Raw genomic sequence first — 26,085 nt, 5'->3', positions numbered from 1 at the left:
TATTTTGCTTTATTCTAATTTTTTATGATACATAATAAATAATTTGCACACACTTATGAGGTACATATATTTTGTTACAGCATAAGATGAGTAATAATCAAGTCAGGGTATTTTGAATATCTATCACCTTGTATATTTATCATTTCTATGTATTGAGAACATTTTTAAGTCCTCTCTTCCAGCTATTTTGAATTATAAAATACATTGTTATTAAGTATAGTCATTCTACTTTGCCATCTAACATTATATCTTATTCCTTCTATCTAACTATATGTTTGTATCCATTAATAATCCCCTCTCATCCCCCCACCACCACATACATACCTTTCTGCACCTCTGGTAACTATCATTCTACTGTCTACCTCCATGAGATCAATTCTTTTAGCTCTCACATATGAGTAAGAACATGCAATGTTTTTCTCTCTGTGCCTGCCTTATTTCACTTAACATAATGACCTCCAGTTCCACATGTATTGCTGCAAAGGACAGAATTTAATTCCTTTTTATGGCCTAAGAGTATTCCATTGTGCATATAGACCACATTTTCTTTATCCGTTCATCCATTGATGGATACTTAGGTTGATTCCACGACTTTCCTGTTATGAATAGTGTTGCAATAAACTTGGGATGCAGGTATCCCTTTGATATTCTGATTGCCTTTCCTTTGGATAAATGGGATTGCTGGATCGATCATGGGGTAGCTCTATTTTTAGTTTTCTGAAAAATCTTAGAATTTGGAGGCATTGATCAACTATAGTCTAGAATTCATTGCTGATGAGAAGTGTAAAGGCAGTTTACACTTTTTCTATACATGACCTGGTTTATTTCTTAACCTCCCTAAGGATTTTTTCCCTTTATCCTTTGTATATTTAATGGTCTTGAAGTTCCTCTTAGCTTTCACAATTTTGATCTTTGTACTCTTCCTTTGGACATTGCCGGGGTTGTGTGGGCTTCCTTATAGGTCAGTTTCATGGCTGCCTCTTTTTGGACTCAAAGATCATAGGCTTCATATCAGCTTTTATTTTAGTGTCTCAGATCAGGTTATTTTACTTTCTGACTAGGAGAATTGCCTAAATACCTGCAGGCAAGCTTGTGATCTTGAGTCCAGTCATATAGTCTCATATTTTGTCCAAGGACCTCTCTCCAAGCTCTGGATTTTGGTACCCTGAGCATTTCCTTTATTTTGAGCTTGGTTCATAATCTTAATATTTCAAAAAATATTTTACCAGAATATCTGTGTGTTTGGTTGGGAAAGTTGCCCTGGGGATAGAGGTTAGGCATTTTAGGGTGTACTAAACTTGTCCAAGATGTGTATCATTTTGTTCTGTTTGTCTTTTAAGCACTCTTCTGCTTTTGAATTATCTCCAACTCCTGACCTCAAGCAAGCCTCCTGCCTCAGCCTCCCAAAGTGCTAGGATTACAGCCGTGAGCCACCGCACCCAGACAAGATCTTCATTTTAATATGGGTTCTCATTGTACAACTTCCACGGTCAATGTGTCTTGGTGTAACTTGTCTTTTATACTTCATTCTGTTGGTGTTCTTCCTGTCTCATGGATTTTGTTCATTCATGTTTAATACTGGGCACTGAGTAGCTTTTTGGGGGTAGCCAGTGAAAATTTCTACATAGATCTTTTTAACTAGGCTGTTTTAGTAGACACTGTTTTTCTGACATTTGTGAACAAATAGAGTACGTGAGCTAGGAGCCCTTACTATAGGGTGAGTAAGTTATAAAGCTCAACTTTAGGATGGCAAGGGTGGGGGTCCTAGAATGGGGAGGCAACTACTTCAGTTCTATGGTTTTTGTTGAAACAGTTCGTGGAATTTCTTCTTGATTTTTACTTAGGAATTAAATGTTGGGCCTTCACTGTGTATAAGGTGGAAAAGAGGATGGGGGAATGGTAAGAAGGGTGAAGACAAAGAGTGTGCTACAGTTGCTCTGTCAACATGTATTGACTTAATCTGCCAACCTGAAGCTCCCCACTCCTCACTTCCAATTTCATTGATTCTGATGTCTCTGAGCCAGAAGTCTCCATGAGATGCTTCATAGCAGATAGCTTTCTCCTCCACCATCACACACTCTTGCCTACTTGGCAAGCTCTTTTTTTTTTTTTTGATGATATGATTTTTTTTTTAATTTCAGCATATTATGGGGGTACAAAAGTTTAGGTTACGTATATTGCCTGCCCGTGCCCCCCCCCCAAATCAGAGCTTCAAGCGTGTCCATCCCCCAGACGGTGTGCATTGCACTCATTATGTATGCATACACCCATCCCCTCCCCCCATCACATCTACCCGACACCCAATTAATGTTATTCCTAAATGTGCTCTTAGGTGATGATCAGTGAAACCAATTTGATGGTGAGTACATGTGGTGTTTATTTTTCCATTCTTGGGATACTTCACTTAGTAGAATGGGTTCCAGCTCTATCCAAAAGCAGGTTACATTTTTCTTTCTGTCTTCTATAAACATCTCATCTGCTCACAGTTCACCTCCTTTTCACTTTTATGAGTATTTTATTGAGGTTTCACAGCATAAGAAAAACAAATGCTAAGATTTGACAGCTATGTGAAGAGAAAACTCCTTTTAAGTCATAATTGTCTTAAGGTTAAAAATGTTTAAGTATCTGTAGCCAAATTCTTACCACAGATCCTGATTTTATCTTCAGGTATCCTGTCTCTCTGTAAAGTCCCCAGGTAGAGTTCTCTGGCTAGCCAATTGAAAATGCCATAAGGGCAGGAAGCATGGCTAACTCCATATTTATCTATCTATCTAGCTAGCTAGCTATCATTTGTTTATATATTTATCTTTGTATATGTGTGTGTTTATTTAACCTCTATACCTCTAGAACCTAGCACAGAGTATCTGCAATGTAGTAGGTTCTTACAGATATTTATTGAACCAATTAATGCATGAATAAATGAACACCAGTCAAATTTTTGAATTGCAAACTCTCTTAAGGTTAGAAGAAAAAACATTAGGAGCATGAAAAGGATGTAAAATGAATTATTTGCTCTCAAGAAAGGGAAATAAATTAATAACTTCTGGTCAAAATTATAAGTACTATGTGAGCAACAGGCATGGTACTGCTAGAGCCCAAAGAGGATACTCATAATAATGTTAGTTTAAGGGCTAAAGAACTATATAAAGCATTGCATGAATAAGTTATATTTAAAGAATTTAGTGCCTGATTTTTGCAAGGGTTCCCAACTTTTGTTCCTGATTCCCCAATGATTAAGTTGTCAGGTACCCAACTTAGCAGGCAATTGTTCATTGCTCACAACCTACAACTGGTCCCCTGATACTGTCTTTGTCTTTAGGGGGAAAAGTTTTGCCTGTTATTAAGACAATAACTGCCATATGAGTTGTATTTAACTCATGTTAGTTTTGAGCCCAGTGCCTCATGAAGCAAAACCTGGGCAAAATCCTGCAACTGGTTCATGAAAATCTTACTTGTTGATGTTCTTATTGTTACAATTAATATTAACAAATTAATTCTAAAAACGTGGATTGAATCAATAGAAGTCAATAAATTTCGTTTTTCATTACATTTTTCATTAAATCAGAAAGGATCATTTTGTTTTCAAAATTTTTATTCTATTTTCGTAATAAAACACCATGGTCCCAAGGTTAAATTTTTTTTTCTAGTGTGGAAGTCAATGTGTTAAGGATTCTCAGTATTATTCAACTACTTATTGTTTTATGCCCTTACAGGTATCATTTCTTAGACTAATTCAGATATCACATACTCCCCAAAGAACTGCTAAACACTACCCAGCAATAACAGTTACACACCAACCAGTTAGCCCTTGTTATACAGGTTAACATCTGAAGCCATTCCTGAAGCATTTTAAGAGTTCAAAGGCACAATTAATCTGTGTTGTAATTTCTCAGTTACTCAAAGTCAGCAAGAAGGAAAAGACAAAGGAGGAAGGAAATCCTGTTATCCAATGCCAGGATCTTCTTCCAACTCATTTGGCTTAAGACTTATACATTAAGCTCCTTGTAAATCTAAGTGGCTTGAACCCTTGGATCAAGGCAGCAATGCTTCCATATTTTTTCCCAGAATTGGCACCATTTCTTTCTCTGTTCCACATTAACATCATCTTGGTTTCCTTCTTTACTCTTAGTCTTCTTCACTCAATTCCTTAGGGGCACAAATCTTCACTAGACCTAACCCTAACCCTATTTGTTTGCTTAGCTCTAGTAAAAATTGCTCTGTGTATCTGGGAGATGCTGTGTTAGGTGCATATACATTTAGGATTGTTATGTCTTCTTGTTGAGTTGCTCCCTTTATTATTATATAATGACCCTGTTTGTCTTTCTTTACCTTTGTTAAAGTCAGTTTCATCTGATATGAGAATGGCTGCCTGCTCTCTTTTAGTTTCCATTTGCATGGATATTTTTTTCCATCCTTTCATGTTGAGTCTGTGTGCATCCTTGTGGTATAGGTGTGCTTCCTGGAGACAGCAGATATTTGGATTGCATTTTTTCATCCATTTACTCAGCCTATGTGTTTTGAGTGCTACATTAAACCATTAACATTAAGAGATGGAATTGATATTTGGGATGCTGTTCTGTTCATCATGTTGGGTAGTAACTTGTTGCTTTGCTTCCCCTCTTGTGATATTGTTTTATGAGTTGTTAGCTTTAACTTTTGTGGATGATTTTACACTGCTGGATATCTATTGTGATTATTCACGTATAATGCTGTCCTGAGTATTTCCTGCAGGGCAGGTCTGGTCATTACAAATTCCTTCAGTGTTTGCTTGTCTGGAAAAGCATTAATTTCTCCATCATATGTGAAACTTGGTTTTGCAGGATGCAAGATTCTAGGCTAACAGTTGTTCTGTTTAAGAAAATTGAAGATGGAGCCCCACTCCCTTTTGGCTTGTAAAGTTCTCACTGAGAAGTCTGCTCTTAGTCTGATGGGTTTCCCTTGTAGGTCAGTTGTTGCTTACATCTAGCCACTTACAGAATTTTCTCTTTCATTTTGACTTTGGCCAGTTTGATTAGTATATGTCTTGGAGATGTCCTATTTGCTAAGAATCTTCCCGGTGTTCAATACCCATCTTGTATCCGTATGTCTGAATCTCTGGTGATACCAGGGACATTCTCCTCAATAATCACCTCAAATAAGTTTTCCATGCTTTTACCTCTTTCTTCTTCTCCCTCAGGGGTATCTATAATTCGAATGTTAGTTCACTTCCCATAGTCTCATATCTCTCTCAGTGATTGCTCAGACTTTTTTATACTCTTCTCTGCCTCTTTCCATGACTGGGTTAGCTTGAGAGCCTTATCTTCAAGCTCTGAGATTCTTTCTTCTCCTTGCTTTAGTCTGTTGCTGATGCTTTCTGTTGTGCTTTGAAGTTCCCTAAGTATTAAAATAACTCTTTCATTTCTTTAAATTCTATTATATCCTTTCTTATATTGTCTGGTTCTTTAGTGATTTTTTTCATTAATTTCCTGAAATATTTTTGGGGCTTCTTATTATTTGTTTTCAACTTTCTCTTCAATTCCATTCATCTTATTTATCATCCATATTCTAATTTCCATTTCTGTCATTTCATCAATTTCCTTGTGGATGGAGTAGCTTCATTGTAATCCCTTGGAGGTGTCAAGCTATTTTGTTTTTTCATGTTGCCATGGTTCTTTTGCTGGTTTCTTCTCATCTGGCTTCTCTTCTCCCAGCTCTGGGTTAACAGGATTGCAGGGCACTTACTCTCCTTTTCTTAGAACTCTCCTGTTTGGTTAGGGGAAGGGGAGGACCCTAGATGGAGCTATTGTGACCTACTCTGGAATGCTGACCCAACAAGAAAGGGGCAGGTACAGTGAGAGGCTGAAGAACAGCTGTTGTGTTTTAACTTGTTCCTCTGTGATTGCCTCAGTTTGAGCCAGTGCTGGATGATTTTCATGTGGGGTGGAGGATTGTTACCCAGCTCATTGTTGGAAGTTTGCACTGGGGGCTGGATGTGACCCTTTCCACCATGGCTGTTGTTGTGGGAGATTGCTCTGGCTGGGGTCACCCAGTGGAGGTGACAGTGTCAGCTAGATAATTCTATTTAGGCAGTTGTGAATGACTGGTTTGTGGGCTTTTGCATGACCTAGGTCCAGGAGTAATGTCTGCTCAGGGCTAGGGTGTCCCAGGTAAAGCACTGGTCCTCAGGGAGGTTCTACTGGCCTAGCAGTAGTGGTGAAAACTCAGGGGTAGTGTCTTGGGGCCTAGGCTCAACACTGGAATCTTGGGGGTGGTATCACATGTCCAGTGAGGGTCCTGCAGCTACAGAGGCAGGGCCTCAGGCATAGTGAGAGCTTCAGAGCTGGCTCTGGAGATTATGGAGGCAGAGCTGCCCATATGGAAGGATGTTCTGCCAGTGTGGAGACTGTTGATGCCAAATTGCACAGCAGGGGTTTGTCTCAGCAGCCCAGGGACCTCACAGGCAGGCAGGAGCTGCTGGTCAGCCAAGGTTCTCCCTCCACACCCAGGACTTGCTGAGGCTGTCGTCCAAGGCTTCCCAGGTGGTGCCTATGGCATCTGTGGCTCCTCCTCTGCTCAGGTCCCATGCAGGGAGGAGGCATGCTCAGCCCCCAGTCACAGGGTACAATACCGGGGAGCTTCTGTTCTGTCCGCTACCCCCCCTGGCCCAGCAGGGGTGATGTAAAGGCTACTGCTGGAAGGCTGAGTCCCAAGTTGACCTGATTACATGCACCAGAATGATCAGGATGGTGCTGGTTGCATAAACCTGGGATTGGCAGGCACCAGATCTCTGCTGCACTTGCTTTCTGGTACAATGTCTCTGCAAAGACTCTGAGCAGCTCCCTGATCAGTCCAGAGGTCTGCAGAGGAGAAAGACCTCTTGCAGCTCAAGTTGCCTGCAACTTTTATTGCTCTCCTAAAAAGTAGTGCTCCCCTAGGTTGCTTCTATTCTGCTGTCTTCCCCTCTTCCCAGCACTGTGAATTATATTGGGACCCCCAGCTTAATCTCTGAGTTGGTGTATGGTACTCTTGAATAAGAATCAGCCATGCCCTGTTTGACTGAGTCAGTAGATGCTGTAATGAGCTGTACATTTGTCTCCCTGTCAGTGGTTAATGCTTGCAGGAAAGAGCCAACTGCAAAGATATCCTTCTGTGCTTGTAATAGGCTTTAGCCCCTTAGGAGAAGCACATGGATTCCCCAGGCCGTGGGAGGGGCCCTGTATCTCCTATTGCTTGTTCTCCACCACAGCAGAGGTGGGTGGAGGAGCATGGCTGGGTAGGGTTAGGTTGGGTAAGCCCAGAAAGCTCTGCAAAGTCTTGACAGGACTCAAAGTTAGTATCCCAAGCCCCCGGGAAAAGCTGCTGGGAGAGGAGCCAAAGCAGTCTCTCTCTCAAAACTGGAAAGACTGCTCGTGGGAGATGGCCATCTATAATTCACCAACTAGCTGTTGAAGTGCGCTCTACCCCTCTCTCACTATCCCTGCCCAGAGAAGCTCCCTCCAGTGTCTGTTTGCAAATGGTTGCCTGAACACGCTGTGCTCAGCAGCAATGGCCCTGCAGGCTAGGAACTTCATGCCAGGTGACCCACCCTAGTCCAACAGCCCAATTTTCCTGTGGGGGTGATGGGTGATCCACCATATCGCCACAGCTCATGCCCCCACTATACTCTCATGTCAGTTCTGCCCATGTAGGTTCCCTTGCCTCCCAATTCAAACTCTCAAATCTCTCCCTTCTGCTCTCTAGCAACCGGCTCATGTCCTGTGGGCACAGGATTCAGTCTGCACATCTGACCTGCTGGCATACATCTCCAGGGAGCGCCAGGAGGCAGGGAATTCCCAGACTGGACACCCCTGGGTCCACTCCAGGTCCCCAAAGGGAAAGGTGTGGGCCCTATTTTCCACAGAAACTCTAGACTGGAGGACACTGTAGCTGATGAGAGGTGGCCGCTCCAGAAAGTCTCAGTCTGTCCTCCTGGCTGCAGTGGGCAGGGACAAGCACAGGGGGAAAAGAATCTGAATGGAAGAAAGCTGGGACTCTGGCCCTTCCAGTCCCCCTCCTTGGAAGGAAGCTTGCACAGAAGGTCCAAGCTCTGGGATCACAACAGTTCTCCACATAATTCAGTGGTTGTACCGCACCCAGGCTCACAAGGGTGGTAAAGTTTCCAAACAATTCAGTAGCCTGCTGATTACATACACTGAAGGTGTATGGGATCCCCCTTACTCTTTCACTGGGCTCTGAGCCTCACTGGGTTTGATCCTCGCTGATCTCTTCTCCTCTTTTTCTTTTTTCCTTCTGCTTTGCAATTTCCCTCCCTGAAGACCCTGGCAGGCTCCACACCTCCTCCTCTGAACTACACCTGTGCCCACTACCCTCTCTCCTTTATCTGTAACCCTTCTTTCCCTCTGGCACACTCCAACAAGTGATGTCTCTAGCCACCTATCTTGCCCTCCTCCTATATACTGTATTCTTACAATAAAGTAAGCTACAGAAAAGCAAATATTATTAAGAAAATCATAAGGAAAATAAAATATATTAATACTATTCATTAAATGGAAGTGGATCATCATAAGGGTCTTCATCCTTATCATCTTCATGTTAAGTAGGCTGAGAAGAAGGAGAAAGAGAAAGGGTTGGTCTTGGTCTCTCATGAGTAGGAGAGGTGGAAGAGGTAGAGGAGGTGTAAAGGGAGGCAGGAGAGACAGGTACACCTAATGCAACTTTGTAGAAATGCATCATAATTTCTGACTTTTTTGCTTTCTCATTTCTCCAAGAATGTTTTTATAAGGTGCCAATCCCTTAAACACTGTTTCATTTAGTTTCAGTGCCTGTGTCATAGAGGGTCCATGCCATAGAAGAAGTCAAACGTCAAAAGTAAATAATTAGAACTCTTCTGCCAGATTTTCTACGGTCAATATGTTTTCTGGTACTGTTTCTTCTGTATCTTCTTCCTTATCATCTAGCATTGGTTCAGAAGCATTCATCTCCATCAAGTTGTCTTCTGTTAATTCCTCTGGTGTGGTGTCTATTAACTCTAGAATTTCTCCAAGATCTATATTTTGAAAGCCTTCACCCACTCCCAACATTTTTTTTTTTTACCATAGCCACAGTCTCTTTCATGATATCCTTGATTGTCATAAATCCTGTGAAGTCATGCACAACATCTGGACACAGTTTTCTCTATCAGGAATTTATTGTTTTGGGATTAATGATTTTCAAGGCTTTTTCTATAACAATGATAGCATCTTCAATGGTGTAATCCTTACAGAATGTCATTATGTTCTCTTTATCATGGTTCTTGTCCACAGCATTGACAATCCTTTCTATAGCAGACCATGTGTAATGAGCCTTAAAGGTCCTCATGACCCCCTGATGTACAGAGTTTGTGTTTGGGAGCATGTAGAGCACTTCAATGCCTTTGATGTTGCATTGACGGAGTTCTAGATGGCCAGGAGCATAGTACAATAGCAAAAGAACCTTAAAAGGCAGTCCCTTACTGGAAAGGGAATTTTTAACTTCAGGAATAAAGTATCAAAGGAACTATTAGAGTTGGAGACTAGGAGACAGGGCTAGATCAGATGCATGGGGCTTAAAGATCAGATGCAGATGTTAAAGTAAACAACCCTCAAGCAGAAGCTAACTAGAGGGGCTGCTAACCACAGGCAAGACTGGCTTCAATGGGTTAGTCAGCTATCTCTACAACCATACATGAACTTTGGCTAATTATAACATCATATACATTGTGGTTTTAAAATTTCTCTGCCCTTGAAATAACTATGACAGTTCCAAAACAACCACATAAAGTATGAAAATGGGAGGGAACTTAATTTAGGAATTACTAACCAAATTCTTAATAAAATGCCAATCCCTTGGCCTTGGATCTTCTTCCCCTCAATTATTAAGACTACAAAAGATCTAAAACCACTTCTTCTCAAGGCAGCTGCTCTCTTTTAAGCTTGCCTGCTCTCCTCACTGAGAGTGTACTTTCACTTTCAATAAAGCTTGCTTGCTTGCTTTATTTACATGGTGCATCCTGAAATTCTCTTTCCTGAGGAACACCAAGAACTTGGAAATACCTCCACTCAGAAGGTGGTAACAGAGTCAGTCCAGAAAAATAGTTCTTGCCCAGGCCTTCTTATTTTACAACCAAAAGACTGGCAGCTGATGTTTATCTTTTCCCTTGAAGGCTCAGGGGTTAGCAGCTTTATGGATAATGACAGTACTGATCATAAACTGACTGCATTTGCACAAAACAGTAGAGTTAGCCTATCCCTTCCTGCCTTTAATCCTGGAGCTCACTTCTCTTCCTAATTAATAATTATCCTTTGTGGCATTTTGCTTCCAGAATAGGACACTTTTGTCTGCGTCAAAAACTGATTCAGGTAGGTATGTTTTCTCCTCATGATTTTCTTAATGGCATCTGACACTTGTCTGCTGCCTCTTGGTCAGCAGAAGCTGCTTCTCCTATTTTCTTGACATTTTTTTAAAGTCAAACCTCTTTCTAAATTTATCAAACCATCCTTTGCTGGCATTAAATTCTCCACCTTTAGGTCCTTCAGCTTCCTTTGCTTTAAGTCATCATATAATGACTTTGCTTTTTCTCAAATCATATTAGAGTCTATAGGTACGTGCTTCTTATAGCAATCCTGTGCCCATATAAAAGCTGCATTTTCAGTACAAGATAAAAAGGTATTTCGCAAAAAGTACAAAGTTTTCATGCCTGCTGGCTAGCTGCAATAATGGCTTCACAAGTTTCCTTTTCAACAATGGTCCTTACACTTGAAATGGCAGGCAAGCACAGCTGCAGACTTCTGTCTATGGCACATATCAAGCAATCAAGCAATTCAACTTTTTTGGTAATGTTACTTTTCTCTGCTTCTTAGAAGCACTTCCAGGCATCACTAGTGGCACTTCATATGGATCCCATGGTGTTATTCAAAGTATTGCACTAAATATCATGAAAAATATGTGAGGACCAAGAGAGATCACTCTTTAGTGCTCATGAGGAGGTGATTAGGAGTTGATTAGTGTCACTCAGAGTTTTAAGTAGATGCTTACAACACGTAAGTTCACAGGTGAAGGCTATGAAATTCTTACAGTAGTACCCTATGTACTACAGTTAATTTTACGCAATAATTATTTAATATTGCATCTTTATGTATGTTTACATTTCTCTCAACTGCAGATGGTACCATGTATGGTCTGTATTAGTTTGTGTATGTTTTGAGAAAATCTAACTTTTTATAATAGATTTGTATATATTTTATGGTAGTAAACGGTAGAATAGACTAGTATCTGCATATGTTTCATGCATTCATGACATACCTAACTTTTTCTCAGGGTTTTTTTATATATATTTCTAGGCTACACAGTTCATCTGTGAGTTTTTTCAAATTGTCTCAAATCTCTTAAAAATTTTTGATACATTTATTGAGAAAAATCCACATAAGTGGACCCATGCAGTTCAAGGGTAAACTGTAATTTCTTCACAAATTGTGAGAACAATTAATTTGACATTGAAAAAAAAAATTGCTACCTTTGTGACTGGAATATTACACCATTAAAGCTCTTCTTTCTTTCTTTTCTTTTTAATGTATCTTTCTCTTTATAAGGCACACTTTTCATTTTCTAGAATAGAAGTTATTTTTCCCAGAAAAATAAATCCACCCTAAAATAATATCTTAAAAACATAAGACTGCCTACTGAGCGTCCCAGAATGACAGGACACAAGAGCGCTAAGAACTCCTGTAACCTAAATGTTAGCTTGTAGTTATGGTTTAAAATCCCACACATTAAATAAATAAATAAATAAAACTAATAAAACTGAAACCCTGCACTGGCCGTGGCGCCGGCTGCGGGCCTGCCCGGCCTCGCTTCCACCCCTGGAGCCTCCGGGCCTGGCGGGGTTCCCGGCGCGGCCGGCGCCGCCCCTACCTTTCTCGCTGACGCTCTCGCTCTCCAGCTCCACGTCCTCGCAGCTGGTGTACTCCGGCGTCGACACGCCCTCCTCCTCGGAGCTGCTCACCGACATCTGCCGCTTCTTGCCGCCCCTCTTTGACCGGTGCGGCTTGGGAGGCGACGGCCGCACGGACTCGGACTGGTCAGAGCTCAGCGAGTCGTTCCGCAGCATGGTCTCCACCTTTTCGCGCTTGGCCTTCCGGATGAGCACCGCCGAGCCGGGGTCCAGGCGGCTCTGCTTCCTGAGGGGCTCCTGGGTTTTGAGCTCCGGGGCTTCCGCGGGCACCGGCCCGTGCCTGGGCGCCGGCGGGCTGTGGTTCGCCGGCTGCTTGGCGCCCGGCGCCCTGGGCTCCGCGGTCCTCTCGGCCGGGTGGGCCCGCGGCGAGTCCGGCGGCGAGGCCCTGGGGGCGGCCGGCGCGCGTTTGCCCGCCCGGCTCTCCGGCGGCGCGGAGCCCGCCTCGGTGCGCGGGAGCGCCACGTCGCTGTGGCGCCGCTCGTGCCGCGCGCGGGACACCCGGGCGTGCATCCGCATCTGCTGCTCCTCGGGCGGCGGCTTCACCGGGTACCGCGCCAGGTTCGGGTCGCTGCGGTACCTGGTCTGGTATTCCTCCTCTTTCCTTTGCTTCTCCTCGTCCGCCTCTTTGCCCTCATCTCGTTTTTCCGGCACGTCGGAGTAATCCTGTGACCGGCCTTTTTCAAGCCTTCGGCTTTCCCGCCTTTCTTTGCGCTCCCTGTCTTCCGCAGCCCCCTCCCCGGGCTGCACCGAGGTCTTTGGCACGCGTTTCCGCTCGCTCTTCGCGGCTCCTTTGCCGTTCTGCTCAGAAAGCCCTGGAGTCTTCTTTCTGTGGTGCACAAGGGAACGTCAAGAAGGAGGGCAATTTATAAAACTCAAAGACCAGACCTAAGAAACATTTTTTTTCCTTCTCATTCCAGTCTTAAATCATTTCAATTACAGTTATTAGTTACAATTTGATGTCAAATTAATAATCAAGATCGTAAAGAACCACATTAATACTGTACATCAGGTTGGATTTTTAAATGCAGCTCCCTGCATATATATGCATCGCTATATATTCAGGGTATGTAAAACATTGGTTTCATATTTTAAATTTTCCATAGATTAACCAGATCAATTTTAAAAATCAATAAATAATTCAATAAATGAACAAGTTTTATGCTAACCACTGCTTGTGACTCAAAGACTTAAAAATGTTTTAAATGAAAATAATATAGGAGTGAAAGATAATATATACATATCACTTCAAAACTAAATATATACTTGATATATATTTGGATAACATATAATCTTTTACTGTAACTGAAACTTTTAAAGAAATTTGAATACAAGTATGTCCATTTCAGAAATCAAATCTAATAGCACTTGTTCGATAACACAGAAGTAATTTTAACTTGAAAAGGTGCATCAAAACACTTTTTATGGACTTAGCTAGGACTATAGCTTTCATTTTACCTTCCTCAGGTAAAAACAACAGAAATACTGAAATTTTTGAAATTGTTTTTCATTCTCCCTTTCTTCTCCCTTCTCCCTCTTCCTTATTGCAGGATACAGTCCAAAAGAAGAAAACAAATTTGAGTTCTACTTTTCTTTCCATGCTATTGAAGGCACTGGCAACGATAAAAGGAAAAGAAAGGGTGTTGCTTTCTCTGAATCCTGTAGATGTATCTATCATTCAGTTGTTCCTTTCAGTCCTTCTCTGTACAGTGGAGTGCACCTGATTTTGGAAAGTTGTAACTCTTTACAAATTTAGCAAAGTTCTGGTAACTACTCTTGTAATGTGTAATTATAATAGGGACAAGCTAGGGCTGCTTTTGGAATCCTAGGGTCACAGGGAGGGCTCTCCAGAGGTAACATCATTTGATTGGAAGTCCAAAAGCAGATGTCATGAATGAAAATCAAGAAAAAGATACAAGATGGGAAAAAGTGGGGCAGTTTCTATTGTGGGTTACGTGGGGTAAGTTTGAGGAGAGGCTGGTGATGATAGAGAGAAAGGGTGCAGAGGGTTTCAAATGGCACAGGAAAACAAAACAGAAGCATGATAAGTTCTGCTTGAGACATTTAGATCACACTGGCCCTTTGAAATGAAAGCGATTTGGATCTGAAAGTGGAACTGCAAGGGTGGTGGTACAATTTTATACTGTAAGGGATCTGATATGAACATGTATTAATCACTATCAGTTTTCGTAAGAGTGTGATGACTGTACTACAAACATTTAGTAGCTCATTAGGCATAGTTGCTCTTGTTAGAAGTTTATATTGAATCAATTTACTTTTCTTGAAATGCTAATAAATAATGCTTACCTTGCAGAGTTCATGTGAGGATTAGAGGCACCATCTGTGAAGATGCTTTTTGAAAGGGTAGGGCATAATGCACATGGAAGGGGTTCTCCAGTCTGATTCTTTGCTCTACTAATTATACTTTTTCTCACCTCTACCTTTAATTGTTTTGTTCCCACTATCTCCTGATTGGTGTAAAAAATATGGTCAAGAATTCTTCAATAATTTAAAATGAACAGACTTATTATTCTTTCCATCTTGCTTCTCCCTGAAGTTGCCCACCCCCTTACTACCATACACCTCCTGCTCCTATATTCCCCAATTCTTCTTACTTTCCTATGTATCTATATCATTAGTAAAGGTATTTCCCCTAGCACACTTCTTCAACCTTCAACTAAAAAGGCAAAACTAAAGTCTCTATTCAGTCCTCATTCTTGACATTTTTGTAGTTTTTCACCATATGTCAAAAACAGAACTCTTTTCTCTTTAGAAACTTTACAGCCCCCAATTCTCTATCTTATTTAAAGATATCATCTTCTATCCATTCCAAAACTGTACCTTCAATACTTTTTATCTCTACCTCATCCACAACAGTTTGTCATCAAAAAACTATTAATTCTACCTTCACTGAGCTATCTCTGGTGTCCTTTCTATCTTCTCCCCCAATAGTTTAGGCACACTCGTTCTCTCTTCCTGTGATGTCCTCTTCTACTCTACCTCCTCTACAACTCCTGGCTATCTAATAAAGCCTAATTCAGAAGTCACTTCCTGTTTCCTGTAACTCCCAAAGTACCATATGTATTTTCTAGCTTTGATCAAATCAGCATCTGAGTTACTTGCCTGGCTGTCTGTCTTCCCTAGGATATTGTGTGGTCTCTTCCCTAGGATCTTTTAGAAAAGGGACCATGTCCTAATCATCTTTAGACACTTTGGTTCCTGGCACAGTGTTTACTTATAGTAAATACCCAGTGACTACTGGCTTGAATAATAGCTACATTCATCAAATGCCTACCATGGGCCAGCTTGTGAACACATGTTGTCCTTAATACCTGCTATACCCTGGAAGGTGCGTTGTTACTGCCTGTTGTGACAGAGCCAAGCCAAGACTGGAATCCAGACCTGTTTAACTTTGAAATCCTTGATCTCGTTATATGGGCTTTGTGTGAAAAGGGGAACAAAAGCCTTCCTAAGAGCTTCCTCACCCACCCAGTGGGATGAATAAGGATTACACAGAGAGAAGCAACCAGGATCACTTCAGGTCCTAACAACAGTAGAGTACCCCATACCATGAGCCTCATGAAGACCAGGGCTGTGTCCTCCTCGTTAACACTATTTCCTAGTGCATAGCATCGTGTCTGGCCATAAATATGTTTTTTGAATGAATGAATCATAAATTGAAGTAAATTATCTGATCATATTGGCCCCTGTTTTATTCCTCTGTGGCATTCCATTATGCCTGTAATAAAATCTGCAAAATTTTACCTGTCCCCCCGCTACCTCACCAGCCTTCTTTGCCCCACTTTCCCTCTGCTACTTGGACTCTAGCCAGTGGCTATCCTTTAAGAGGCCCTCGCACTGGGCTTGTTCCTTCAGGCCACAAGCCTGTGCACTCTGGAGCACTCTTCCCACCCTTCTGGTTAATTTCTAGTCACTCTTCAGAGCTCAGCATAAAAGAAATGTCCTCAAAGAAGGCTTATCTGATGTGCCCACACACCCTCCAATAGGTCAGGTTCCTCCATCATATTCTCTCAGAGCATGCTTTCAATTAATAAACTAGTTCCCTATGATCTAAGAGCTTTCTGAGTGCAAGGTTGGAAGTCAGTAGCTCAGTCAGGTGACTTAGCTTATGTTGCATAAGCATGTAACATATGAATGATAGGAAAGAAAAGCTTTTTAACAAAGGTCTCCTAAGGAACACCTAGATGGACCGAGCACCTCTGGCCTGTTGTCTTCCACGTGGGGCCTCAGAAGTACTCCTTCCACATATTCCTCTTAATAGAAGCTAAATTCAAGAAAATGGGGTTGCTCTCAAAGTAAAACCCTGCCTTTTGCTTACAGGGTTAATGAACTATTACCTCTCTCTCGGAGGTTCACTTCTAGACCTTGATGAAGCCTGCTTCTGCTCAGGCCCCACGGCTTGCTGTGGGGGTTCAGCCCCTTTGCTCCTGTCTGGTGGTGCGCTGGGAGGAGCAGTGTCCTGGGAGGAGGCAGCTGCCGTGCTCAGGGGTGTCTGAGACCGCGATCGCTCTTGGAGTCGTGCTTTCTTTTCTCTTGGTACCTCAGAACCAGCACCTGTAGCTGTATCACTCAGGGTTCCATCCTGACTTGGCTGCTGAGGGCCGCTTCCAAAGAACCATGCCCCCGATTTGGTTAAGATTTCTTGTTGCTTTCGACATAAATTGCATACCCACATAACCTATTTGAAGAAGAGAGAACAATATAAATTTTCTATGCTATTTGGAGATAATTTATTTCCAATACTTAAAATACTTTTAAGGAAAAAAAAAAAGAATGGTCTTCATATTTATCCTTGAAAATTTCTTGTGAAAATAGTTATCCCACAAGTCACAGGCAAGTATTTGAATGTGTGGGCTGGGGCCCATTTGAAACCAGAGTGTCCCTGGGAAACCAGTTTTTTCTAGGCATTTCTAATTTGATGATTCTGAGTTCCTTTTTTCATGTATCTGTCATATTTTCTATAATTGACTCTGAAGTTTTATTTAAAATATCTATTAGTAAAAAATGTTCTAAGCAGGGTAATTGATTAGAAAAATGTTGTGAGGAGGTATAGAATTAATATTTATGTACATAATCCTGAGTATCTCAAAAGATTTTAATAGATGTCTGTCTTCTTAATAATCATCCCACTATTAAAGTCAATATCAAAGTATTCATATGGAACTGACAAACAAAAAACATAGGCACAAAAGGAAAAAAATGTATATATTCTCTAGTTTCTTAGTAGTAAACACAGCTCAAGAGTACTTTATGCTCTAAAATATAATTTTCTATACACATATTTACTAAAGCAATAAATCTGAGGTTGGGTTTATTCATATGTGACCACTCCAGTGTAATGTTTCCCTAGGAGAGTTATTTTGGAACAGTCATTTAGAAACATATCCACTGACAAATTATAAGATTGTCATCACTTAAACCTATATATCTGCCCTTCTCTTGATGACCTTTAAAATGATAACCCTCGATGAGGGTTAATCCATTCCTTTAAACTTCCCCAGGTCATAAAATAAAGTGGATGAGGTTCACAAAAGAAATTATATATAGCATCTGTATGAAGTGTTATAATCAATATCACAGAATTCCCATTTACTAAGATATTAAACAAAATGAACAATTCATTGCATGAGCCTGTATCAAAATAAAGAGTTTATGAAATGTAACTTCAATTTAAAGTGCCAAATAATGCTATATTCTGCAGAATGTATCACCATCTCTTTGCATAAATAAAGTCCCTCAGGTCCTGATTGCTTGGACATGGACATATCAAGGATAGCACTAAAAGATGCAATATTCCAAGGTGAGGACTCTTTCATGAACAATGACACTGGGTCTCCTCTATCCAGAACCCTGGATGGGGACAAGGGGTGTGTTTCATTTTTAATCATGAGGGATCATGAGGACGATGGTCATAATAAAAATAATGAATAATATTAATAATAGTAATAACAACTAGCTGTCTCCGGGCAAAGACAGGTGCCAGCAGCCTCATGAGCCTTCTCATCAAATATCCTCATTATCTGCTTTTTGTGCTGTGACTTCACCTCACAGCCTCCGTTTCTTTTCCCTGAATGCATTTCAGGCTTTTTATTTTTTATTTTTTGTACTTCAGAAACAGCATTTGCAGGAAAAGCTAATTACCAAACTCTAGGCCCTCATGTTCACAAATACTGACTAAATCAACAAAAACTCAAAAACATTGCATAAAGATGATTAGCTACATTAAGTGAGAAGCCATAGGAGAGAGTAAAAGCAGAATTTAGTAGGCCAAAAGAAGAAAATGTATTACTGAAAACATTCATGTGGATAGGGAAGAAACTGTAACTATAGCCATGGAATAAGACAAAGTAAAAGCTAAAATGAGAATAAGAAGAAGAGGGAGAAAATTAATACATTTTTAAAGGAAAATATTGTAGATTAACTGTTGTTTTCCAAGCAAGAAAACTCAAAGGAATTAATAATATGGAAAAAACTAAGATTTAACAGAAATATTTGCTATAGAACATTTAAGATCGATGAGGGTTAATCCATTCCTTTAAACTTCCCCAGGTCATAAAATAAAGTGGATGAGGTTCACAAAAGAAATTATATATAGCATCTGTATGAAGTGTTATAATCAATATCACAGAATTCCCATTTACTAAGATATTAAACAAAATGAACAATTCATTGCATGAGCCTGTATCAAAATAAAGAGTTTATGAAATGTAACTTCAATTTAAAGTGCCAAATAATGCTATATTCTGCAGAATGTATCACCATCTCTTTGCATAAATAAAGTCCCTCAGGTCCTGATTGCTTGGACATGGACATATCAAGGATAGCACTAAAAGGTGCAATATTCCAAGGTGAGGACTCTTTCATGAACAATGACACTGGGTCTCCTCTATCCAGAACCCTGGATGGGGACAAGGGGTGTGTTTCATTTTTAATTGCTTCTTTAGCTGACAAAATAGTGATAGGAAGGTCTGAAATCATGTAGTTTAAAAAGGTTGGTATGAAATTATGACTATTTTACATCAACTAAGTAGACATTAAATTTATATTTCTGACCAGGTGTGAAAGGTCACACCTGTAATCCCAGCACTTTGGGAGACCGAGGCAGGAGGATCACTTGAGCCCAGGAGTTCAAGACCAGCCTGAGCAACATAGCAAGACCCCATCTTTATAAAATATTTAAAAATTAGTGGAGCATGGTGGCACATGCTTATAGGCCCAGCTACTTGGGAGGCTGAAACAGGAGGGAGGATTGCTCCAGCGCAGGAGTTTGAGGATGCAATGAGCTGTGATCGTGCCACTGCATTCCAGCCTCAGAGACAGAGAGAGACCATCTCTAAAAAAATAAAATAAAAATGTATATTTCTTAAACTAATAATAAACAAATTATTACTCATCATCAAAAGTAGGTCCTTTTGTACAAAAATACCAAGGCATACTTAGGATAAATATGCATTTTTTAAAAAACAATACAGGAATACAATAAAATTTACAAGTATTACAAAGTTTCCAAAATTGAATTAAGCTACATAAAGAGGCAGAAAGGAGCATAATACAGATAGAAGGATAAAGAATACTGTTCCCTGTACATCTGAATATTTTCTAGAAGATTATTATCACAATCTATTTTAATTGCTTCACATTTTTAAGTGTTATAAAAAGGCGTCAGTGAAAACTAATTGCCAGATCTGGGCAAGTTCCAAATGTTGAATATGTGCAGAATAGCTACATAAACAATAAAAGCAAATAAAATATATTATTATTAATTAAAGTTATGTTTTATAATTAATTTCAATTCCAGTTTATTCAAAAAGTTACAATAGGCTAAGTAAAAGCAGCAAAGATATTTTAAATGATATTTTTAAAATATTGTTTATTCATTTGTCTGTGATGCTTCATTAATTTTGTCTGTTTTTAAAATTTAGGAAAACAATGTTTAACTCCAAACTTTTTCTATATCTTATTTCCTTGTGTACCACGACATTTTAAAATTTGATTTTTAAAATTAACTATAAGTTTGGTCAATCTATTCTCCAAATTAAAAACAAAATTAATTATAAAAATGTTAAAATATTTATTTTTATTAAAATATCACCTCCCAATCTCTATTTTAATAATATGAATTATTCATACTATGATATTTACCAATAAAAAAGAAATTGCTTATATGAGTTATAAAGTAAAGAAATGTAAGAGATTACAATAGAATATTGTCTTACATTTCAACACCGTTTCTGCTAAACATTGCAGACATGTACAAAAATGAGCCAAATACTAAAAAGTTATGTTTAAGATTCTCTTTTTGAACTTAGTATTAAGTACTATATTTGCCTGAAGCTATAGATAATCCAAAAGTGGGGTGGGAAAATTTTTGAACAAATTCTTTAAAAAAAGAATAAGGTATAACTTTGTCTACAAAAAAATGCTATTTATTTAAAACACACAAACACACTTTTATAAATAGGATTATTCTCTGATTAAATACCCTGGGATGTGTTCTAAACTAATCTAAACTAAGGAAAGTTTGTGCAATAACTTATCTTAACAATTCACAGATGTTAAGCAATCAAATACAAACTTGAATGAAAGATTATTGTGATGTCACTTGACTTCTGAAACTCCATGCCATACATCAGAAAAATGAAGAGCAACTGAAAATTGTATTTTGACCTTTTGCTGTAATAGCACTTTTAATTCTGTCTTTTCCACTTAATCCTTAAGCAATACAGGAAACTATTTTATAAAACCCACAGGAATTGTTTACCCAGAGAAATAAAGATGACAACACTCCTACTGTATATATATGTGTGTGTGTACATATATATGGAACTCCATAGATAAAACCATGAGTTTGGCAGGAAAAAAAAAATGGTATTCAGGTGGGAGAAATATTTTGCACTTGCCCTCACATGAAATGTTTAAAGATCCAGACATACAGAGCAAAATAAATGTGCCTGAGATTTACTCTAGATGATATTACTAAGGTGATTCATGATGAGGTCGAGAATTCTTATATTAACACAAATGTCTTACTAATAGGAATCCATCTGAAGTATTTAGTATTATAACGTAAAGAATAAATATAAGCACGAAGATGTAAAAGGCAAAAGATATTGTGATTACATTTTCATTCTACATTTTTACAGGTAAACTTTGAGACTGATTTTCATTTAATATACTATATTTTAAAAAATTATTATAGTGCCATCAAAAAATTATTATACTACCAGCTTGGAAAATATGAAAAAGAAGACCAGAAATCTTATAGTTGCTACATTTTCTAAATACTTTTTACTCATTTTCTTTACTTTATTTGGGGAAACACTTACTCCAGCAGAAACTGGGGACAATATTATCCAAGTATTATTTCAACTTTGTTGAAAAAAGTACATGAGATAGTAGAAAATAGTAGATGACAGAATAGATGAGAATGAGTTCTCTTCAGTTCTTGTGTGTGTATGTTTGTGTGTGTATGTGCACGTATGTCTCCTAATCTTGTATTGTTATTGTTGCTATTTCATAGGTTTATTTTTTCTCTTTGGAAGTTTATAAAATACATTACGTGGATTTATGAAAGATAAAATATAATATGCAATGTTTCTTTTTAATGAGTAAAGCCCTCCCAATACCACTCTTACACTATTAGCATTTTAGTTGAATTTTCTATGCAAATTCAAAAGAACTGAGATTCCACTGTAACTTTTGTACTCTACTTATATATTTAATATTATAGTATAAGTAATTCTATGTGATTCTAAATGTTTCTAAAACATTTTAATATCGAAAAATATTCTATAGAGATGGCATATCATTTACAGAACCCTTAAACTGCTTAAAGTCTTTAACATTAACATAGAACTCTGCAGTGAAAACTGTGTTGATCAAGCTGTTTCCATATTTAAGGTCATTTAAAAATATATTGGAAACATTCAAATTATTTGGTGAACTTGTAGAACACATTTAAGGCTCTTCTGCTATGATCATTGTGTGATAATAGTTAAGGCTTTTTGTATATTTTGCAAAATTGCTTCTCAAAAGGATTGCTAAATTATAACCAAAACTGGACAATATCAGTTCTGCACTTTAAAATCTAATGATTTAATAATGTCCCCAAACTCTATATTCTCACAAATGTTTCAAATTTAAAATAACAGTGAGAATCCATTTAAATAATAGTAAGTAAACTTACCAACAAAAAAGGACCTTCAAGGAAGGGACATGCCAACAAATTTCTAGAAGTTTCTAAGTTTATGGAAAAGGGTGGAAAGTGAAATGAAATGGAGGAAGCTGTAGCTCAAACCACAGATGAAAAGGGCTTTAAACCAGAAGGGAGCTAATCTTCCCATGAGAAGCTCTAGATTAGAAATGGCAGATACTATGGCAGGACAGAAGTAAGAAATGAAATTAAAAAATAGGAAATAATTTTAATGTCTTCCTTAGAAAAACTGTTTATTTTACATACACAGAATGACCAGTATTCCATAAATCTGAAACAGATGTGTTGTTGGCCCATAAAGAGCCCTCGTTATTCTGGCAGGTAGACTGTCTCTGTCCTAGTAGCCAACTCCCCAATTGTCCACTCAAAAACACCTCCCACATGTGCACACATAAACACACACACACACACACACACACACACACACACACACACACACACACACTGAGAAATCCCAATCGTCCATTCTAACCCCTTATTTTGATTTTGTTCCCTCTACCTAGTTATTCAAGCAGCACTATATTATTAAAATAAAAACTACAACATTAAAGAGAAAGACCAAAATAAACATAAAGAAGAATTGATCTTAGAAAAGTGAGAGATAATTCCAGGAATAGGAAAGAAACCTTAAAATAATCTCTAATTAATGTTCAGGACGGCAGAAAAGAAAGAGCTTTTGAAAACTAATGGTAAGACTGTTAATAATAAAAAGAAATTTAAAAGAAAGGATATATGAAAAAGTCAAGAGATAAAAAAAAACATGAACATTAATCCAACCAATATGAATTCCAGAAAGACAGAACAGATTATGGAGGGGAATAAATGTTGCAAAAATAATGGAAGACAAATTACCAGAGTGGAGAAGTCACTGCATTTTAATACGATGATTGTAAAATGAAACCACCAAGATACAAAATCATTATAAGATTTAAATTACCAAGGATAAGGAGAAGAGCCTAAACGCTTCCAGAAAGAAATAATCAGATCCTAGACAAAGGAAAAGAAAACAGAATGGTATCAGACTTCCCATCAGCAATACTGGATGTTTGAAGAAAAGAGAGAAATAACTTCAATGTTCTTAGAGAAAATTATGTTGTGGCTGTGATTTTTATATACAGGCAAACCATCAATCAAGTGTAAAGGCAGTATAAGAAATCTTCAGAATTTGGAAGAACTTGGAAAATTTACCACTCACATATCCTCCTTAGCAAAACAACGTCTACCAAGAAAGAAGAAGAAATGAGATCTAGGAAGCAAATGGTCTTTTGCAGAATAGCAAGAGTTAACAAAATGAAAACTTAGTAGGATAAAAGAATTTGGTTAAAAGGAGAGCCTGTTTGCATTTAAAGCTAGGAACATTCTCCATCAAGAGGAACAGTGGTCATGATATTGGACCCATACAGTGGGTATGAAGCATAATTCAAATCTATGGTGAAGAATAACTGTGTTATTTTAAGTTGCAGAAGTGACCCATAGAGGAAAGAAAATAATGATTGGTGGTGGAAGGACAGAGGGGTGTCTAAATAAAACTCATTTTTATCTGTCATAGCTGTAGTATATGAGCTGTGAAAAGTTGATTAACCCCAAATGTAAATGCTTAATAGTGCTTTGTCTCTCGTGAATAGACGTGAAGCTGGAGAACAATAGGCAGAAGACTGTTGCTTTTTATTTTAAACCCTTCTCTCTATTTCATCTTTTATACATAGTTACATAGACAGTTTTATATATATAGTTTTATGCATAATTATATATTTATCTTTTAACTACATTCAAAATATATGTTTAAAAATAAAATGATTACATGATCATTTACCATTTATTGATAGTTTTATCATTTTATTCCTTTAAGTTGTACCATAAGGATAAATATTTTTTCAAATGTTTTCCATATTTGTTAGCATGTAAACTGTCCATGTCTTTTGTGTATATATCAACTCAATTAATAATATTTTCTTACCACTTTTAATTGATTGATTAACCCCTTGATATAATTTTCTTATTTTATTCCTTGCCACGAAGATGGTTTTTCATTTTTATGTAGTCACTCTATTATTCTCTTCCTTTGCAATCCTTCTGTTGCAATTTAGCTCAGAAAGTGCTTTGATAAATATTCACATATTTTCATCAACTTATATGGTTGAACATTTTTATCATTTCTTCCTTGATCTCTCAGAATTTATTTTGATGTATGACAAGAGTCAGGGGTGTACATTGATTTTTTTCTCATAGCTAACTGTCTCAACGTGATTTAATGAATAATCTTTTATTTCACCATTAATCTGCAAAGAGTGCGGTCTCTAGAGTTAAACTGCCTCATCTCAGTTCCACCACTTATTTGCAGTTTACTCAGACCTACTTGCATAGCCTCCCTAAGACTCAGTGTCATCATTTATAGACTGGTGATTATAATAGTTCCTTTATCACTGAGTTGTTTAGAGAATTAAATAAGATAATCTATCTAAATTGCTTAGCACAGTGCCTGAAATATAATAAGTTTCTATATTATTAGTTTCTAATAATATAACAATTACTAATTATTACTAATCACTAACCATTATCAGCACCATCATTATCTTATTAATCATAGACATAAAATCTTTTTGAAGCTATCAGCTTCACACAAAGCCAGTAAAAAAATTATATTTTGTTCCTATAGAGGTACAAATATATATGCACACTTATTAATTCAATAATATCAATTATATTACATTACTCAAAGTCTCTACATTTTTTAGTTGATTTTATGCAGACTGTCTAATGGTGTTTCTCTCACTGTTCTTGTTTCTGTAAATGTCTAAAGTTTTTATCATCTTGATTCTGTGCAGGTCATGGCATGCAGCAATGAATACTGGATAATGGCAAAGGGAGCAGGCTCTGGAGGTGGACTGTCTAGGCCTGAATCCCTGTTCTCTCACCTTCTTGCTATGCCATCTAGGACAGATTTTATCATCTCTCTCTGTGCTTCAGTTTCCTCATTTGTAAAATAAGGAAAATAATAATAAGGATGATAATATTAATTTTATCAACAACATAAAATTTATTGCTGATATATCTTCAAACTAAAGGTAAATAAATATTATTTTTTTGCAATATAAAGTGCTACACTCTGTACACATTTCTGATTTCAACAAGAATTTTGAGTGCCTGCTACGTGCTAAGCATTGTTCCAGGTCCTAGAAATGCAGCAGTGAACAGATGGACAAAAATCCTGCTTGTGGAGTTCATGTTCTAGTGAAAGAAGACAGACAAAAACAAAATGTAATAGTAAACATAATGTGGCATGCTAGATAAGTACTGAAGAACAAATGAGAAGGGAAAAGGGAAAGGGAGAGGGCATTCCACATGATGGTGAGGTTCAATTTAAAATTGATCAAGGAAAACTTCACTGAGAGTGATATTTGAGCAAGAGTGAGCTATGCAGATATCTGGGTGACATATCTCAGGATGTAAAAACAGCAAATGGAAAGGGAGATTATACCTGGTGATTTCAAGGAGCATCTGGAGCGGAGTAAGTGAAAGGTTGGGTAGTATGAGATGGATTCAGTAAAGTAACAGGGTCAGACTGAGTATGTCTTTGTGGACCACAACAAAGATTTTGACTTTTATGATGGGAGTAACCGGGAGCCCTTAGAAGGCTTCGAGAAGGGAAGCAACCTGATTATCTTAAGGTTTTAATAGGATCCCTCTGGTTGCTGTATTGAGAATAACATGTAGAGAATCAGTTATAGAATCCTTGTGACTTGAATTCTAATATTGCCATGTCTACTGTCTTTTAGCTCATCTTTACCAGATATGTTTCCCCATTCCTTTAGTTTAACTTTTTGTGCCATTTTGTTGGAGGTGCACCTCTTTTTATATCCAGCATGGGACTGAATTGTATTTTTTATCCAACTGAGAATCTGTGTGT

At 38.3% G+C, this 26,085-nt stretch overlaps 1 protein-coding gene across 2 annotated transcripts in view; it reads right to left on the bottom strand.

Moving 5' to 3' along the window:
• RIMS1 (regulating synaptic membrane exocytosis 1) overlaps nucleotides 1-26,085 on the bottom strand; it is a 462,299-nt gene that overhangs the window by 195,960 nt on the left and 240,254 nt on the right. Inside the window, exons 5-6 of one of the 2 annotated variants that reach the window (XM_045543826.1) lie at nucleotides 16,303-16,643; nucleotides 11,908-12,773 (exon numbers count right to left, since the gene is read on the bottom strand). In XM_045543826.1, the coding sequence (XP_045399782.1) occupies nucleotides 11,908-12,773; nucleotides 16,303-16,643 (1,207 nt within the window). Of the gene's footprint in view, nucleotides 1-11,907; nucleotides 12,774-16,302; nucleotides 16,644-26,085 lie in introns of those variants that run through there. The other variant, XM_045543853.1, reaches the window with a different exon arrangement.

The sequence above is a fragment of the Lemur catta genome, chromosome 2, assembly GCF_020740605.2.
Source record: "Lemur catta isolate mLemCat1 chromosome 2, mLemCat1.pri, whole genome shotgun sequence".
Classification (NCBI taxonomy): domain Eukaryota; kingdom Metazoa; phylum Chordata; class Mammalia; order Primates; family Lemuridae; genus Lemur; species Lemur catta.
Note: the sequence above shows the minus strand (reverse complement) of the source record. Positions and strands in the feature narration are given on the sequence as shown.